Source organism: Protomyctophum bolini, assembly GCF_963924005.1.
Source record: "Protomyctophum bolini genome assembly, chromosome: 6".
In the NCBI taxonomy this organism is placed as follows: domain Eukaryota; kingdom Metazoa; phylum Chordata; class Actinopteri; order Myctophiformes; family Myctophidae; genus Protomyctophum; species Protomyctophum bolini.
Genome location: NC_137867.1, coordinates 43,909,914 through 43,925,823, shown reverse-complemented (window position 1 = coordinate 43,925,823; position 15,910 = coordinate 43,909,914). Strand labels below are relative to the sequence as shown.

General features: G+C 47.1%; 2 protein-coding genes across 2 annotated transcripts; one reads left to right on the top strand and one right to left on the bottom strand.

The window, feature by feature from the left end:
* Positions 1–686: 686 nt before the first annotated feature.
* LOC308317036 (UDP-galactose translocator-like) lies at positions 687–1,757 on the top strand (the record flags this gene model as incomplete). The annotated part of the gene is made up of 1 exon (XM_080765827.1): positions 687–1,757. One exon carries the CDS (start codon positions 687–689, stop codon positions 1,755–1,757), a length of 1,071 nt encoding a protein of 356 aa, XP_080621953.1.
* A 1,438-nt stretch (positions 1,758–3,195) lies between these two features.
* klf9 (Kruppel like factor 9) lies at positions 3,196–14,894 on the bottom strand. The gene is made up of 2 exons (XM_080765250.1): positions 13,458–14,894; positions 3,196–6,677 (listed from the first exon to the last, which is right to left on the bottom strand). Exons 1-2 carry the CDS (start codon positions 14,266–14,268, stop codon positions 6,358–6,360), a joined length of 1,131 nt encoding a protein of 376 aa, XP_080621376.1. The 5' UTR covers positions 14,269–14,894; the 3' UTR covers positions 3,196–6,357.
* Positions 14,895–15,910: the final 1,016 nt, after the last annotated feature.

Genomic DNA, 15,910 nt, shown 5'->3' with positions numbered 1-15,910 from the left:
CTTTGGGGGCGAGCTATCCACGGCTTGTGGCGAGCCGTCTTCACTTTTCGCGGGGGCGAGTTGGCAAGGACTGGTACTTAAGACATTAGACTCTCCCCATGGACTCCATCACCGTGACCCTGCCTGATGGGAAGGTGGTGCAGACGCCGAGTCCTGGAAGACCATACACACCGCAGGTCTGGTCTTCTACTCCTGAGCGGGACCAGTGGTGTACTTGTACTAGTTGTATCCAAACTCCATGTTTGGGTCTGGCCGATAGATCTAAGTTCATGATCTGGCCTCGGGACTCTGTTTTTGGGCATGGCTGTCCTGGTGGGACTCCAAATATGGATATAGCCGACTGATGACATTTTAGCCAACAGAATAAGAGGCATTGCATTCTCATGTGAGATTCAGTCAGTGTCCCCGGCTCTGTGCAAAGCTTTGTCCATCTTGAAGAACCTGGCATCAAGACCTCTTACCAACTTAAATTTGGAGTTCAGAAGTTCCGCGTTCTCCTGTACAAAACCTTATCTGGGTCTCATAAGCTAACCCAGATGCCCCATTGTCGTACAGGGCCCTTTTGCAGGTATCATTTCAGCCTCTGCTAACACGTTAGATTGAACCACCTTGTGAACCCGGGTTAGACGTCTCTTGGTCCCAGACAACCAGTCAAAGTTAGTTCTTTCCAGCCGCTGTTGCCCAACATGGCAAGCCAGGCCGGGGAAGAAGAAGAGAAAAGGGCCACATATACGGAGGCAGGCTGCAAACGCCACAATGACACGGACGGCGGGATGTTGAAATACGTCAGCCTGGTGCTGCTGGTGCTGCAGAACACGTTCCTCGTCCTGGGCATGCGGTACGTCTGCATGCAGCCCGGCGACCGCTTCCTCAGGACCTCGGCCGTGGTCGTGGCCGAGGTCCTCAAGCTCGTGGCCTGCTCGCTCGTCGTCCTCCTGCAGAACGGATGCGGTCCGAGGCGGACGGTCCGGTCCCTCTACCACAGCGTGGTGGTCCAGTACCGCGACACGCTGAAGCTGTTCGTGCCGTCTTTCCTCTACACACTGCAGAACAACCTGCAGTACGTGGCCGTGTCCAACCTGCCCGCCGCCACCTTCCAGGTGACCTACCAGCTGAAGATCCTGACCACGGCGCTGTTCAGCGTGGTGATGCTGAAGAGGTCCCTGTCCAAAGTCCAGTGGCTCTCCCTGCTGCTCCTGTTCGCCGGGGTGGTCGTCGTGCAGGCGCCGAGCCGGCAGGACGGCCAGACAGAGCTGGCCTTCATGCACTCCCACGTCCAGAACCAGGTGTTGGGGCTCGCCGTCGTGCTGGTCAACTGCGTGTCGTCGGGGTTCGCGGGCGTCTACTTCGAGAAGATCCTCAAGGGAACGCCCGCCTCCCTCTGGGTCCGCAACGTCCAGATGGGACTCTTTGGCGCGGCCCTGAGCATGCTGGCGCTCTGGTGGAAGGACGGCGCGGAGGTCGCCGCCAGAGGCTTCTTCCACGGCTACACGCCCATGGTGTGGGCGTGCGTCCTCAACCAGGCGTTCGGGGGCCTCCTGGTGGCCGTGGTGGTGCGCTACGCCGACAACATCCTCAAGGGCTTCGCCTCGTCCTTCTCCATCGTGGTGTCCATGGCCATGTCGGTGTACCTGTTCGGGTTTGTTATAGACGATCAGTTTGTTGTCGGAGCCGCCATGGTGATCGGAGCCATCTGCATGTACAGTCTGCGCAGTACGACCGCCGCTGGCCGCTCTTCATCATCGTCAGTGGTGTAATCGCAATTTATTTTTAGTGGTGTTTCTCCGTCGTTTTTTCTTTCTTCTATTTTGCTTCCTAAACATAGTAAAATAAACATTTAAAAAAAAATACAGATTTTGATAGTTTACTTTAGCCAATGACAGCTCGTTTTTCTGTATCTCTATTTTCATGATTGGTTGTCGGTACAAAGGAAGTGTCTAACGTCCTTGTGTCTTTCCCTCGAGTGGAGCTCCTCGTGTGAGACTCGCAGTAGGACGCCAGGCAGTCCAGAGACACGACTTGCCGGCCTTGCGTTTCCTCCCGACGCAGGCCGTGCACTCCACCTCCCCTGGCGCCGCCGCCGCTGTGAGTGCAACCCCGTCACCAGCAAGGGGGGGTTCCTGCACAGCACGTCCCTCGGGGGTGAAAGTCATTCTGCACCCCTCAGCCTCCTGCCGGTCCTAGCAGGCTGTGATGCAGCCCATGCAGTAGTTGTGTGCAACATGGTACAGTCACGGGATCCTTCAGCAGACCCAGACAGGTGAAGTGGTCTTGAGACACAGAGATGTTGGCCTCCTTATTGTCCCCCTCCTCGGCCATCGCTGCTGTTCCACGTACGTGGTGGTCTACTACTGACTAGGAGACTCACACAAGCAAGCACTGCTGACAGAAACAGTAACGGGCGGTATTAAATAGGGAAGAACAAGAGAAGCAGAGATGAGTTTAGTTTCAGTGAAAACGAGAGCAGAACACATGGGGCTGGGCGGCACAAGCTTTGACAAGTTCTTTGTTTTTTGTGTGTGTGTGTGTGTGTGTACATCCTGATTCTCCAGAAACAGAACTACTTAAAGAGGAAGGAACCCGCCTTGGCATACATTTCACTCGACACCACAAAAAGGCTATAGTCTAAACTAAGTCTGGCCCCTCTGCAATGAAGAACAAAGGCCTATCTCCTCTGCCGGACAAGGGGGGGTATAAGCCAATAGTCATAAATAAGAGACAGCACCGGAAATCCCCTCCTATCCACTTGAATGGAGTTGCTTATCCAGTGCATGTACTCCCTTTTCACCCCTTCTTCCGGGTTGGAAAAGTGGTTGGTCTCTGCCCATGTTGGGGCCTAAAAACTTCACAGAATTGCATTCATGAAAACGCAGAGCCCAACATGGTAAATGGTGCATGGCACAATCTATCGATGTAACACACCTTTATCCAAGGCGCTTTACTTAGATTGTGCATTACATTCACCCATTCACACACACATTCATACACCGATGGCGGCAGAGACCATGCAAGGCACCAACCAGCACATCAGGAACAATTAGGGGGTTCAGTGTCTTGCTCAAGGACTCTTCGACACTGACTCTGGAGCCTATAGGGCCCAATCCATTTCATGAAGGCAACATCTTAAAGACATGAAAGAAACATCCTCAGTGGTGTAGACTTCAACTTGGCCATGTAAGGATGAACTTGAGAGCGTTGTTAAGAAATGAAAGTCATTTTAATGTTAAAGGCTTTCTAAGCAGTATAATTACAGAGCTGTGAACATTGTGATAATGCATCGCAGGGGCTGTGATGATGAGAACGTTCCCTGATTACAGAAATGGTATTTTGATATGCTTTTTTTTTTTAAAGGGGGGGACCCAGTTTGGGAACCAGTGGATTACAGTACAGTAAGGATTACAGTACAGTAACAGCATAAAAAACCCAACAACTTCACACTGTGAAAGGCACTGACATCTGGATCATAGTTGCTTGCAACTTGCATGTTGTAATGCTGATAATAAAAAACTAAAACAGCATTGATCATCATAATACACTTTTACAGATTAAGGTTGAGGGTATTATTTATGTTTGAACACTACTTCAACACTTAGGATACATCTCCGTGGCAATAAGTGTCAAAACCTCTCATACATCTCACCCCATTAGCTGTTATATAAAATATGTTTTATCAAAGAAATAAACATACATGTCTGTTTGTTTTTTGCCAGACATAAGCATACATGCTACATGATGACAGATGGAATTATTTGTTTTATGCAAGCGTGAGAAATGCTGGTGAAAGATTCGGATACAGAAAAGACGTAATTAATTATTATCTGACAAAACCTTATTTTTTATTTTTTTTTTCCTGTAGATGTTGTGCTTCCAAGTTACCACCTCCAGGGGGCGGGCAGGGGCTGAGTAGCAACACATCTAACATTATACTCTCTGATGATGAATAATATGCAACAGGCAGGAAGTGGCAAAACTGAAGTTATGAGTTACACACGACAGCCGTTGGTAAAACTCTGCACCGCGTACAGTACAGTACAGTACAGTACGTCCTTTGTGTGTGAATTAGGACCTGTAATTCTCCATATGCAGACCACGGCCATCTTACCATATACTGTAAGTTAATGGCAAGGTGCTACCTAGGTGCAACTTCCAATGGCAGCCCATTCATCCAAACAGAAAAGTATCTAAATTGTATTAAACAACGTCAAACTCACCAACATTGCAGCTGTACGGAAAGCTTGCCTTGAATTATTCTCTTTCTATCCTCAAAGTGTTTGTTTTTCATAATAAAGATCCACTGTAGACATGTTGTTATGAGCTACTTTGTGTCCTTGCAGGTGATTCTTTTGGTGCTGGAGTTTGGAAGCGCTCGTTAGATATCACTCAACTTTCCTGTGTACCACCTGTTTTATTATTAGCATATAATGCAAGAGGCAACAGGACCATTCCTTTACTGAAAACGAGTGCTTCCAATGGCCACAGTCTGCAAATGGGCAATAAGTCACTCTTTCACAGTAACATCCCTCAAGTGTTAATCTATCTGTTTGTTGTATCTCTGAGAGTGTACAAATGAAACCAATGGGCTCTACGTCTATGCACTCTTCCTACTTCCGGGCCGCTTCCCTATACTTCCTTCGGTATCCGGAGAACTCGCCAGTTTACCGACTCGCCACGATTTAGTGCATTCTAGTTCTACTTCACCTTGATTAGCAGATACGAGGCATTATTTCTGAGCCGTAAACAAGTGAACGAAGAGCAAGGAGTATGGTGCAGAAGGAGAGGCCAAAAAGAAAAAAAAAAGAATCTGAATATTTTCCTCTCGTTTGATATCAATGAAAATGCGCTAGGACGTCCTAGCAACCCGTCTGTTGGATTAGTTATGACGTTCCCACACGTCGTACGGTCTAAATGGGTTAAGAATGGTACTGTGTTCCATTCACCATAAAAGAAATAATTCTATAAATGTACAGATTCCCACTTATTATGTACAGAAATTATGTAAAAAAAATAATCATGAGGTTTCGTATTGTATATCATGACCGTGTCAAACAGATTTTGAGCTAATTGCTACAATTACTGTAAAAAAAACATAACAAGATGGAAGTCCGTTAATGCAATGACATGAGTTGAGAATCACACCGACCATGAATATCGTCTACCGTCAGTAAACCTGATTTGATTAATTACAGTTAAGTAAATTATATTCCCCGGCCACACAATTCTCCATATCATAAACGTTGCCAATATTACCCTCCGGTCACGTTGAGTATAATCAGCTCTATCTGGCAAATATTTAATTAATTCGATCTATTTACATGATAACAATAATTAATAATACATTCACCTTGTCTTGCAGTGGCAAGTTAACTGTGTATGTGTGTGTGTGTGTGTGTGTGTGTGTGTGTGTGTGTGTGTGTGTGTGTGCGTGCGTGCATGCGTGCGTGCGTGTGGTGCGTGCGCGTGCATGCGTGTACCAATGTCCTTGTGAGAACCAAAAAAAATCTTCAGGATTAGAAAGACGAGGAAAAATTGTGCAGAGTTTATTGATTTATTCCGTACATGAAAAGTAAATGTTGGTGTCCAAATCAAGAAAAATGCGGAAGTAGAGGGAGCGTTCTTCCGGATGCTTCAGTTCGAACGCCAGTGAGCCAACTAGCAGGGATGGTTTTGTATATCCCACTGACTCACGTTCCAGTGAGGAGCCCCCACCGGGAGGACGTGCATTGTAGGGCCTTCGTCCAACTCCTCCCGTCTTATCGATATGGTGTGTATATTGGCACGATCGGACTAGGCGATTTCATGTCCGTTCAGACGATGGCTTTTGGGTTCTCCCATTGGCTTAGAGGTAGCCTATAGAGAGACTAGAGACGAGGCAGCCAATCATGGAAAAGTGTCTGGTGGCCCTAGAGACGAGGCAGCCAATCATGGAAAAGTGTCTGGTGGCCCGAGAGACGAGGCAGCCAATCATGAAAAAAGTGTCTACTGCGGTTGTGAGTCCGGTCGTGAGTATGCTCGGCATCGACCAGACAGTGGCCTTGTGGTTAGAGTGTCCGCTCTGACACTGGAAGGTCGGGGGTTCAATCCAAATACCAAAGACTGTAAAAAATGGGACCCAATGCCTCCCTGCTTGGCACTCAGTATCAATGGGTTGGATTGTGGGGGGGGGGGGGGGGAGACAAATCAACTCATCAAAATGATTCACCGGCACGGCTGCATCTTACCGCTCCTTGGCTGCGGCTCACCGCTCCAAGAGATCAAGGGTCAAATGCGGAGGAAGAATTTCACCGCGGTAACGTGTGTGACAAATCGTATGACTTTGACTTTGAGTATATATAATTATGCCAGCAGCTTTAGCAGCAGCTACGGCCCGGCGGGACTCTGGTCCCCCGAGTCTGTGGACGACACGGACACGGAGCAGCGCCGTCTCTTGGCGGCGACGCCGCCGCCACCGCCGGAGGAGGAGGAGGTCGAGGAGGAGGAGCAGCGAAGCATGCTGGGATGGAAGCCCGCATGGCGCCGGGCGTGCTTGGTCAGGTGGTCGCTGCGCATGAAGCTCTTGGCGCACAGCGGGCAGCCGAAGCGCTTCTCGCCCGTGTGCGTGCGGTAGTGGCGCGTCAGCTCGTCCGAGCGCGAGAACCGCTTGCCGCAGTCCGGCCACGTGCACTCGAACGGGCGCTCGCCTGGAGGAGGGACACGCACGCACACACACACGCACACACAGTACACACACACACACACACACACACACACACGCACACACACACACACACACACACACACACACAGACATAAATACACACACACGGAAAAAAGAGGGAGAAAAAGGGAAAAGTAAAGTTAGACGAAAACTGATAAATAGACAACATGTGTATTGTGGAGCACCCCCCCCCCCCCCCAACCTACGTTTTTCACAAACGCATGTACTTATGTACGTATCTGTGTGACAATAAACATCTTGAATCTTTGAAATACATGCTTTCATTTAACAATTTTTTTTTCTTCTTTTCTTGTAGAAAATAAATGTGGTAATTTGTTACCAATTTTTGGTTTATTTCTTTCTTTCTTTTTTTTTTTTACTGTTGACTTTTGCATTGCATGAGTAATCCACGTCATATACAATAAGAGTACATTACATATACTGTAATTGTAAATAAATATAAAACAACATCGTCTCTGTCGGGGGGGAAATATGATATCTCATATTGTCCAAAACTGTTACTTTTCAGGATTCATTAAAAAAAATAAAAGGCAAAATGTAGCAGATCTACAAACTTGATAGGCAATTCACACTGAGACGGACTGAATCCGTTTCATTGGAACCGCTTCCGAATACGGTTGCCTGGTCCCCGATGGCCATGATTCACATTGCCCGAGATTCAACAGTGCACCCGGGTACACTTGCATAACACACTTTAATCCTCCAGGTGGCGCTGTGCTTGATGGCTGGCGTGCACGGACACTGACCATCAACTCTGCGACATTGTCTCAAATAAATCCAGACACACACTGGCTCTTATGGCCGTTATACTACGTCACTGTCAGCCTGCCTGCTATTCACTGTGTCAGTCAGTTCTGTGCGCCAGTGTCGTGTTTGATATTAGTTTGCTATGGATTCTACTTTAGCATTATTATTATTATTATTTTGTTTTACTTTGGAAACTATGCCAAGCAAAGCCCATGCGGTCCCGGGGACGGTTGGGCGATCCGCTCCCTGCCAAGTGGTCCCGAGTGAATATATATTCAAGGATTTGCGCCACATGATTCACGATTTTTCAAAAATAGCAGACCTACAAGCTCGTAGCGCGGCTTGTAGATCTGCTATTTTTCAATAGCTAAAGCATAACAAAATGCTTTAGTTAAAACACTAAAAGGGGTTCCCGCCCAGAATGGGTTAAGTAAGTGTACTCAGTGACTTTATGCCACTGCTGAAGCGGTGGAAACCTGTCCTGCTTGTCACAGCACTTTTTATAGGAACATAATTTGGCAAACGTCCCAACTCGACTGACAAATACTGAGTCATAACAGCACACTGATAAGAAACACGCACGCACACACCCTCACACTCACGCATGCACACACGCACGCATGCACGCTGTCTGTTACAGGTAAAGTTCGGCATTCAACAGTCTACGATTAAAAGTAGGCTACTCGTTATGGTGCGTTCACATGGGCAGACGCAACGACGCCGTCTACCATTCATTGTCAATGGAAGCACAGCGATATGACGATGCAAAGATACAGTCTACCATTCACTGTCAATGGAAGCACAGCGATATGACGATGCAAAGATACAGTCTACCATTCACTGTCAATGGAAGCACAGCGATATGACGATGCAAAGATACAGTCTATCATTCACTGTCAATGGAAGCACAGCGATATGATGATGCAAAGATACAGTCTATCATTCACTGTCAATGGAAGCACAGCGATATGATGATGCAAATATACAGTCTACCATTCATTGTCAATGGAAGCAAACCAGCGACATGACGCAAATACACAGTCTACCAATCATTGTCAATGGAAGCCAGCGACATGACGATGGTGTGTGAACGCACCATTATGCAGAAGATCCTGGCCACGTCACAAGTTTTCAAATGCATGAAATGTATACAAATCCTTTGAAAATAGCAGATCTACCAGCTCACAGCGCGTTGTGAGCTGGTAGATCGGCTATGTTCAAATTTCCAAAGTAGGTCTGAAGTGGTTTTGTAATAAATGATAATGATAATAAAAATCTACAAAGTAACTACTGTTTTCAAATAATAAACGATATAGTATAAAGTATAAAGTACAATATTTGAGGTGTACTGGAGTAAAGTAAAATTATTGAAAATTGTACAGTAAAGCAAAAATAAATAAAAACTCAAAGTTGTACAGTACTTGAGTAAATGTACTTATTAGTGACTTTGCACCACTGACTGTCTACAACCAACCGTGACTGTCTACAACCAACTACTGACTGTCTACAACCAACTACTGACTGTCTACAACCAACTACTGACTGTCTACAACCAACTACTGACTGTCTACAACCAACTACTGACTGTCTACAACCAACTACTGACTGTCTACAACCAACTACTGACTGTCTACAACCAACTACTGACTGTCTACAACCAACTACTGACTGTCTACAACCAACTACTGACTGTCTACAACCAACTACTGACTGTCTACAACCAACCGTGCAGAAAAAAGAACATCACAAAAATAGCACATCCTAAAACAACAAACCACAGAGAGCACATTACAGACTACAGAACACCAGCACGCCCACCCATCCACCCACGTGGTCTCTCTATCTCTCTCTCTCTGTCTCTCTCTCTGTCTCTATCTCTATCTCTCTCACTCTGTCTCTGTCTCTCTCTCTGTCTCTCTCTCTCTCTCTCTCTCTCTCTCTCTCTGTCTCTGTCTCTCTCTCTCTCTCTCTGTCTCTGTCTCTGTCTCTCTGTCTCTCTCACTCTGTGTGTGTGTCTCTCTCTCTCTCTCTCTCTCTCTCTCTCTCTCTCTCTCTCTCTCTCTCTCTCTCTCTCTCTGTCTCTGTCTCTGTCTCTCTGTCTCTATCTCTCTCACTCTGTCTCTGTCTCTCTCTCGCTCTAAAAACACGTCTGGTCTCGTGATGTTTACAACCTCAGAGAGATGACGTAGCTACTAGCTAGGAGGAACTGTAGTGGTGCAGGAGGGAGGGGAGGGGAGGGGAAGGTTACCTCCGAACACCACCATGCAGTCAGAGGAACATGTGGGGACAGCAGCCAGCCAGGGTTGCCATGTCCGCTTATTATAAGCACCTTTAGGGCTTGTTTTTTCTGTATAGTTGCTTGTAAATATTGGTAGACTTAAAGGGACACTTCACCCTTTTTGCAAAAGAATATATGTTAATGACGTTTAGAAGCTTTAGATCACTTTCTTGGGGGTATTTATGTGTGTAATATGTGGTTTTAGATATTTTAGATTGTAGCAGTGAGCCTGTTGTCTCTGATGTCATGGACACTGGTCTCACTACCTTCCTGGACTACAATTCCCATAATTCTTTGGTGCACTGCTCCTCCTTGTGGATAGGGGTGAGAGCTGTCTTACTGAGACAACATGTAGTCCAGGAAGGAAGTGAGCCCAGTGTCCATGACATCAGAGACAACAGGCTCACTGCTACAATCTAAAATATCTAAAATCACATATTACACACAAAAAGACCCCCAGGAAAGTGTTCTAAAGCTCCTAAACGTCATTAACATATATTTTTTTGCAAAAAGGGTGAAGTGTCCCTTTAAAGGACCACTTCACCACTTTTCAACCTATCTTCATATAATAGGTCTTCACTATTATTATGGCTGTGGGCAGTTTAGAAACCGTCTTCCAGTGACATCATCATTAGGCAGATCATGAGATAAGATTTTTTTTTACAAAAATGTTTAGATTTTCATTATCGTGCGAACGATGGCTTCCATTTTCGCATTGCAACTTTTCAGGACTAGAAAGCCTGCAGTTTTTATTAGCTTGTATTCCCCATTGATGATGTCACTGGAAGACGGTTTCTGAACTGCCCACAGCCCTCCTATGAGACACAGACCGAGTAGAATAAAATTGCACCATTTTTTCATGATTATTAGTGAGGACGTATTATATGAAGATAGGTTGAAAAGTGGTGAAGTGGTCCTTTAAGCTGGGTTGCAGGTTTTTTTTTTTTTTTTTTTTATAAATAAATATTTTTTTACTATAAATGTGCATAGAATTAGATTTTCTTTTTTTACATGATTTCTTCTACAAAGTCCTAGTAGTACAACTAGTAGTAAGGTTGAAATCTCCTTTTTGCAGGTAGAAATACATCCGGGTCTTGCAGGGTTACGTTGTTTCTAAAGTGTAATAATTGCTGATTTGGGCTGGTTTCCTAATGTAAACCAGTAATTCTCACACATTTCCGTGTCAAGGACTAAGGACCCTAAGGCCTAGATCTAGGGCCAGGAACCCCCATTACAAGATTAGTGTTGTTGATAAAAACGAAAACGTTTCCAAGAATATTCCACATTTTGTCCCTTTTTTTCTTCTCCATGATTGTTTTGAAAATAGCCGATCTACACGCTCACAACTTGACACAGATCGGCTATTTACAAATAGCCTAATACTAGTAGTCAGACTTGTTTTCGTAGACCTGGATGCTTATTTCCCTCACACAATCTGGCAACACAGCCATGCAGCCAGCCAGCAGTGTCGCAGTGACCCCACATGGCATGTGTTCACTGACTGAGGCATCATTATCTCCACATTAAAACTGTGTGTGTGTGTGTGTGTGTGTGTGTGTGTGTGTGTGTGTGTGTGTGTGTGTGTGTGTGTGTGTGACCCGAGTACCAAAACATGATAACATAACGATATAAATCTGACCCAACACTGCAGCAAATCGCCAAATAAACAGCCGATCTAGCATCAAGTGTAGATCGGAGATCCATCTGCAACTATGAGGAAAAGGGGGTCAAATAAGTGGTTACTCATAACAAAAATAAAAAGTACTCGTATCGGTACTTGTACTTGTACTCTGTCTGGGGAAAAAATGGTGTCAGGACAACTCTAGTGTGTGTTTTCCTTCTTTTTCTTCCCCCGTAGAACCCGTTCAGGATGGGAACCCCTTTTTGGTGTTTTAACTATTATTTTATACTATTATAAAATAGCAGATCTACAAGCTCGTAGCGCGGCACTCTGCTATTTTTTTTTTAATCGTGAAAATGTAGTGCAAATCTTTTGATATATATTCTTTCAGAGCGAACGTTTTTTGCTCAAATCTTTGGGGGGGGGGGGGGGTGGGGGGTGGGGGGGGTCCCTGGAGGCTGGAACAAAACTTTTTCAAAGGGCGGGGTCGGCGGCCAATTACATAATATCTTTGGGGGTCCTTGACATGAAAATGTTTGAGAACGACTGACACAGAAACATGAGGTTTTTCAGAAAACTGTCAGTATTTAGAAGACATTTTGTGGAATCGTCCTCAGGTCAAAACGAGTTAAAGCTCCTATACTTGATCCATGATCACACTAAGATACAGCGTCACACACAACAAAACAGCACAGAGATTAAAATAGGGTGCATTTTGCATCCCAAAACGCAGTTTACAGTTAAGGGACGCGATAAAACAAAGACCTCTGCATCCACGGGATGCACTACTGTACTATACTGTACTGTTGTTTTATTCTAGTTTATTTTGCTAGTAATCTTTGCGTGTAAAATGAAACCAAATGAGGGTCCATTTGGTTTCATTTTACGCTCTCGAGAGTAAAAGTTCTTTGGTTACCAATTAACTCTCCATCACTTAGCTGCGTGGGGAACACCTGGAACCCCCTCAAGGACCACCGGTGGTCCTCGGACCACTGGTTTAAAACCACTGATATTAGCCTATCACATGCTCTCGGGCAGATTTGAGGATAGCCCTGGCAGATAAGAATAAGCCTGGGACTGTCGGAGGTTAAGGATATAGCCTAAAATAAACAACCAATAATCTTTTTTTGTACTCATTTACATTGATAAATGTCAATTAGGTATTATTAGGCCTATGACACGAAACAATGCAAGGATAATAATAAGATACGTGTACTAGTAATATCTGACCTTGTTGTGGTGTGTTATTATAGCCTATGGCTATAGGCTGGCTATCATTCACAGTTCACACCATGTGCACAACAACACACACTTTAGTAGCAATGTCGTGTAATAGCACATGCATGCTTCCGCGTGCACGGATGCACGCACGCATAATGGGCGGTGGCGTTCATATTATATAGCCCTAGACAGTACGTTCCCAGAACACAATCTCTGTGTGCGTGTCAACATATCTCTCTCTCTCTCTCTCTCACACACACACACACACACACACACAGTGACACGACAGCGCCGGCTGCGGTCACACCCCCCCCAGCTGTGCCAATTCATGGGAGGGCCTCTCTCTTCCTTTCCTATAATCTGTTATCCATTTGCAGTAACACAACGTGTCTCCTCTCTCTCTCTCTCTCTCTCTCTCTCTCTCTCTCTCTCTCTCTCTCTCTCTCTCTCTCCTCTCTCTCTCTCTCTCTCTCCTTGGCACGCATGTTTGTGTCAGTTGACATGAATTGTCGCCTAAACAACACGAGCATATAAATATCATATTTCAGTTTCCCATACAGAGAGGGGGGGGGGGGCTTGTAAAAAACAGTCAATTTGTGTGTGTGTGTGTGTGTGTGTGTGGGTTAGGGGGGGGGGGCTGTAGCGAGCGGCTATTTTTACACCTTGAAAAAACTGAGAAATGTGTTTTTGCTAAAGTTTCGTGTATATAGGCCTACTTGTTTTTGCATCATATAAATGACATGCATCATGGTTGGTTTGTTGTCATTGTCGTCAGTATGCCCCCCCCCCCCCCCCAAAAAAAGAAACCCACACACACAGTCACACACACGCGCGCGCGCACACACACACACACACACACACACACACACACTCACCCGTGTGCACCCTGAGGTGCGCTTTGAGGTGCGACGACTTCCCGTAGGTTTTCCCGCAGCCCGCAAAGGGACAGCAGTGCCTCTTGTCCGGACCGGGAGGATGAGGCCGGTGTCCCGGCGTGGAGGAGCCGGTGGTGGCGGCGGAGGAGGAGGTTGATAATAACGCCTTCTTGTTGCGGTGACTCCGTGGCCGTTTGGCCGCAAGGGGGGTCACCGCGACGGCGGGCCGGGCGGGGGCGGCGCCGGGGACCGGGTGCAGGCTCCGGGTCGGATTCTTCCGCGGAGAAGACCCCCGAGCTGCCGGTGGTGGCGGTGTCACCGAACCACCTGGTGGCGGTGCGTCTAGCCCGGGGTGGCCGCAGCCACCGCTCGGTGTCGGTCGCCCGGCCATCCCACCCGCCATGCCCGGCGGTGGGTCCGGGTCCACCTTAATGTCCTGGTGGTGCTGGTCGCTTTCCCCCGCGGCCCCGTGTCCGTGGTGGTTGTTGTTCAAGTCGGGGTTGTTGTTGTTGTTGTGGTTGCATTGGTTCAGGTCCAGCAGGATCATGGCCACCATCAGTAAAGTCCTGCTCTCCTGGCTCTCTTTCAGGGAGGTGCCGTCCTCCTCCGATGCCGGCAGCCTCGCGTCGGCGCCGGCGGGACAACCGGCGACCTCCCCCGCCGCCGGCCCCAGGGAGACGCTCCCTCCTCCCCCGGGCCCCAGGGCCACCTCACCCGGCCCCAGGGCCACCTCACCCGGCCCCAGGCACACCGAGAGACGGTGGTGGTGGTGATGATGCGTCTCTGCGGCCAAATCCACCTCCGACATCATCTTGACTTTATGAATTCATCATCCATGCATGGATCGATGAGACCGTTAATGTTTATGATCCGCTGTGAGAGAAATGACCAGATCCGGTCCAGATGCTGCTGCTCTCTCTCTCTCTAGCTCAATCTCCAACTCCAAAAATCAACCCGATCAATTCAAACGGACATGTGACAGATCACAGATAAATAAATCACCCCACACACACACACACACACACACACCGCACTGCCTCCGTCCTAGCTCGACCTGCCGGGAAACATGTGCTCCTCCTCTCTCTCTCTCTCTCTCTCTCTCTCTCGTAGCCTTAGATACGCGTGTCTCGTGCTCTCTCGCCGCGGTGTTGTATATGTATATTAGGCAGATATAATATTCTCCCCCGGCGTAAAATGAAGTTTAAAGTTGTGCTAATCGTGTGTTTCCCCCATGCGGCTCCGGCTGGATAAAATAGCCTATAAAAAGTAATCTGGTCTGATTAAAATACCAGATTAAACCAAGGACGGTTTTTTTCCCTTCTCCAATAATCGATGGTGTTGTGTCCTTAGTTGTCCTCGCCCTCTCTCTCTCTCTCTCTCCGTCTTTGTCTCTCTCTCTGTGACACATGCGTCAACTTGTCCTTATTTTACTGCATGTTGGACTAGCCTCTCTCTCTCTCTCTCTCTCTCTGAACTCTCCAAGAACCAAATTCGCGGAATCCCACGGCGTCACGACGGAAACGCGCACCGATTGGCCAAGGAGGGAGCGGTGACGCGGCACTTGGAATAGCCCCCCACGTGCGTGGGCCTGAGTGACAGAGCGAGCGGCCAATCGGCGTCGACAACGGCGGGGAGGGGGCGTGTGTGTGTGTGTGTGTGTGTGTGTGTGTGTGCGTGTGTGCGTGTGCGCGCGCGTGCGTGTGTGTGAGAGGGAGAGAGAGAGAGCGAGAGAGCAATATGCTTACTTTGACCCCTTCGGGGAAAAACAAATCTTGAGTGTGTAAAAAGAAACCATTTGGTTTAATTTTACACTCTCAAGAGTTACATTATTGTTAAACATCTGCATTACTTAATATACAAGAAGTCTACACAGTTAGAGAATGTAGGAGAATTGTTATTTTGATCCAATTAACGTCTGCCTGTTACATCTCTCCTCATGGTACCAACATCAATACAGCATGCATAGCATGCTGCATGCAGCCATGCAGATGCAGCCATCATGCAGACGCAGCCATGCAATGCAGCATGCAGCCATCATGCAGATGCAGCCATCATGCAGACGCAGCCATGCAATGCAGCATGCAGCATGCATGCTGCATTGCAGCCATGGGCATTGCAGCCATGCAGCCATGCAGCAAGCCGTGCAGAGGTCATGACCTTCTGGTGCCCTTCACAGCACACCCATACCGTTAACATCCATCACACAATGCACCACACTTAAATGGCAAAATGGTGCATTTACATTGCGCCCTTTATCCAAGGCGCTTTTACATAGATTGTGCATTACATTCACCCATTCATTACACACACATTCACACACATTCACACACCTTCACATAGATTGTGCATTACATTCACACACACACACACACACACACACACACACACACACACACACACACACACACACACACACCGATGGCGGTGGAAACCATGCAAGGTACCAATCTGCA

Bases quoted from the DNA above. Each gene is read 5' to 3' on its own strand.
- klf9 (XM_080765250.1), bottom strand. From the start codon at position 14,268: ATGATGTCGGAGGTGGATTTGGCCGCAGAGACGCATCATCACCACCAC. The intron at 6,678-13,457 runs GTGAGTGTGTGT...TCCCTCCTCCAG, and splicing joins GCACCTCAGGGTGCACACGG to GCGAGCGCCCGTTCGAGTGC.